Here is a 2844-nt window from a genome sequence, read left to right as displayed (position 1 = left end):
ATTCTTCAAATACGTGTCATAATCAGTTAACCAAGAGAGAATATTAACAGAGTAAAAATATACTTAGCAATAGATTAGATCAGTGTTGAAGCATTGAAATTAAAGAGAAATAATATTAAAATTTCAAAAAGGTCACTTATGTGAAAATGAGGGCATAGGGGCCTAACAATATTATTTTGTCACCTAATACAAATTGCAATATCACACTCACGGCACCGTACCTCGGTAGAAATTAGATGATGAACTCAAGGGTTAATAAAATGTTTGTTTACTGAGAAAATTTGACACTTTTTCCAAACAACGACATAAACAGATCATTGACTATTTCATCAGACATGCTATTCTTCTGGATGGGAGGCATAAAATTAACAAGTTTCTGATGAACATCATAACGAATGCGACGACCTTTGCTCGCTTTAGTGTCGACCATCCGTTTGCTTTTGCTCCGAAGTTTTTGGATTTCCAGCAATTGCCTAAAAAAAAGGATAACTTACAATATTTAAGTTCAGAGAGTCTTAGCGAATAGCAACGCGTAATTTTCAAGGAGTTTTTACAAAGTTTTCCTTGATATATGAAGGCTTATTTTATGACTTTTTGGACTTCTCCTCCATAAATTTGTACCAATATTTATTATCATAGAAGAAAATACCAGTCTAGACTCGGTCAGGAGCAATTACAAAATGAGCAGCTAAAAAGCAGGACGCTAGTAAAAGCAAAAGGCTGCTTCAAATATAAACTGATTCTGAGGATTCATTTAATCTAACAACGTTGATTCAGATCTATTGTCTTCGGACTTTGATTCAAAGTACAATTTTAAGTCAACTCCCAAAATATAAATTACATCATCACACTGCATTAAACATCCGCGAAAGGACAAAAAGTGGACAAAATAAACTATTAAAATGCTAGATTTCTTTAACAGTCATAATTTACAGAATTTAAACGGAATTACACACTATGGTTTAATGTTCTGTGATGTAACAGAATTTATATAACTCATTAAAGACAAATTGACTGAAATCACATAAAGAAAACGGCGATCGAGAGACGAGAGAGAGAGAGAGGAGAGATCGAGAGAGAGAGAGAGAGAGAGAGAGAGAGAGAGAGTGAGAAGAGAGAGAGAGAGAGAGAGAGAGAGAGAGGAGAGAGAGAGAGAGAGAGACGAGAGAGAAAGAGAGAGAAAGAGAGAGAAAGAGAGAGGAAAGAGAGAGAGAGGAGAGAAAGAGAGAGAAAGAGAGAGAGGAGAGAGAGAGAAGAGAGAGCAGAGAGAAGAGAGAGAGAGAGAGAGAGAGAGAGAGAGAGAGAGAGAGAGAGAGAGAGAGAGAGAGAGAGAGAGAGAGAGAGAGAAAGAAAAGCTGAATATACCTTCCTAGTGCAGCAGCACTAGAAGAGTCTGACGATTTTCGTTCGACAAACTCTCGGAGTATTTGGTGATAAAAGTCATCATCATCAAAAATTTCTGAATCAAACCCATTTGCATCCACTTTCTCAATATTAATAGCATCAGCGGTCTGAAATAAACATCAAGAAATTAACAACTAAACATTCACCAGCCAAATGTTCAGGATGAACTGCTTTTCATTTTTTTTTTTTTTTACACAATTATTTACTTATGTGGTCCAAATCCCAAACTTTGCCCCATCTCATGAAGTCTGAATTTTAATTAAACTCTTTCTCATGACCCCTACTCTCTCCCTCATATTCCAGGACGACCTGCTTTGATTTAACCCCAGATGAATGGCCAAATGGCTCAAGCTTTAGCAATCTGTCAACCTTCGTCCATCAAACATGACGTAGCAATATTAACCCTTCTTTCATTATAGCACAAAAAATAAGGATTGGACGACATTTTTTATTGAGCGCATTGTTTGATACACGACCAGTCAAACGAGTTGAAAATTTGACAGGATTGCTACGAATTTGAAACAAAGACTCCTACAGAAGAGATAATTATCCAGGAAGACTTTAACATCCATCTCAGACATTGACTGAAAAGCCATACAACTGATGTGGAAGGTATAATCCTGAAAATCTCAAGTATTACTTACGGTTTAAATGATTACAGAGGTTATTGACCATTTTTTCTTATTTAAAACAGCATACATCTCTTCTCGTGACAAGCCGCGGTTCAAAACCGATCGTGAGTCAGAGTCAGAAGAAAGGCTAGCCAGAAATGGCGTTTCACGAAATAAGACAAGGATTAGGATGCTTTCATTAGAGCTCGAAACTGGTCAATTAATGTAACCGCGTCCTAAACCGATTACAGACACACACTTGAAGAAAACTAAAAGGGGCCACAGCAGAGCGGCGGTGGTGAAACCATCAGGAGCCTTTACCCTCATCTAACCTCATCTCAGTTTTATTAATTCAAATCGAAAGGGCGATTATGCAGTTTGGCCAGGGAAAGACCGAGGATTTTAGGAAAAACAATAATCCGTCTTCACTTCCGTCTGCACTTTCTGCAACGAACACATGTAAAAAACCAACTGTGTAAATATAACAAGCAGAAAGGGGTTTAGGACGTTCGTTCAGTAGGCTATCACCAAAGGCTTCAGGACCCAACAGGGTATCCAATATCATCCCAAAAATAAGTGCTCAAGAACTCACCGGTCTTCACACCTCTGCTCTGTAAATACTTTACAGTAGGACCGTCCCAAAAAGTCTGCAGAGGTGTTCATGTAGTCCCTGCGCCAAAGACAGCTAGTGACCCTATTACCTTAGGATCCTACCACCCGATCAGCCCCCTGCCCTGCTAACGAAATAGATGTAAAAGTATTCGTAATAAGGCTCTCTACCAGCACTTTCAGTCACGCTGGTCATTGTCTGATGTAAAATACGGTTTTC

The 2844-nt window shown here is 38.3% G+C and overlaps 1 protein-coding gene across 3 annotated transcripts in view; it reads right to left on the bottom strand.

Annotated features, from left to right (window-relative positions):
* Window positions 1-252: 252 nt before the first annotated feature.
* The window catches only part of LOC136027302 (protein AATF-like), a 31266-nt gene continuing 28674 nt past the window's right edge, over window positions 253-2844 (bottom strand). For all 3 annotated transcript variants that reach the window (XM_065704411.1, XM_065704410.1, XM_065704412.1), the window contains exons 9-10: window positions 1366-1511; window positions 253-473 (exon numbers count right to left, since the gene is read on the bottom strand). In XM_065704411.1, coding sequence (XP_065560483.1) covers window positions 269-473; window positions 1366-1511 — 351 coding nt within the window. In that variant the 3' untranslated portion in view covers window positions 253-268. The remainder of the gene's footprint in view (window positions 474-1365; window positions 1512-2844) is intronic.

Source organism: Artemia franciscana, chromosome 5 (genome assembly GCF_032884065.1).
Source record: "Artemia franciscana chromosome 5, ASM3288406v1, whole genome shotgun sequence".
Taxonomy (NCBI): domain Eukaryota; kingdom Metazoa; phylum Arthropoda; class Branchiopoda; order Anostraca; family Artemiidae; genus Artemia; species Artemia franciscana.
The sequence above is the reverse complement of the archived record's forward strand: the minus strand, read 5'-3'. Positions and strand labels throughout refer to the sequence as shown.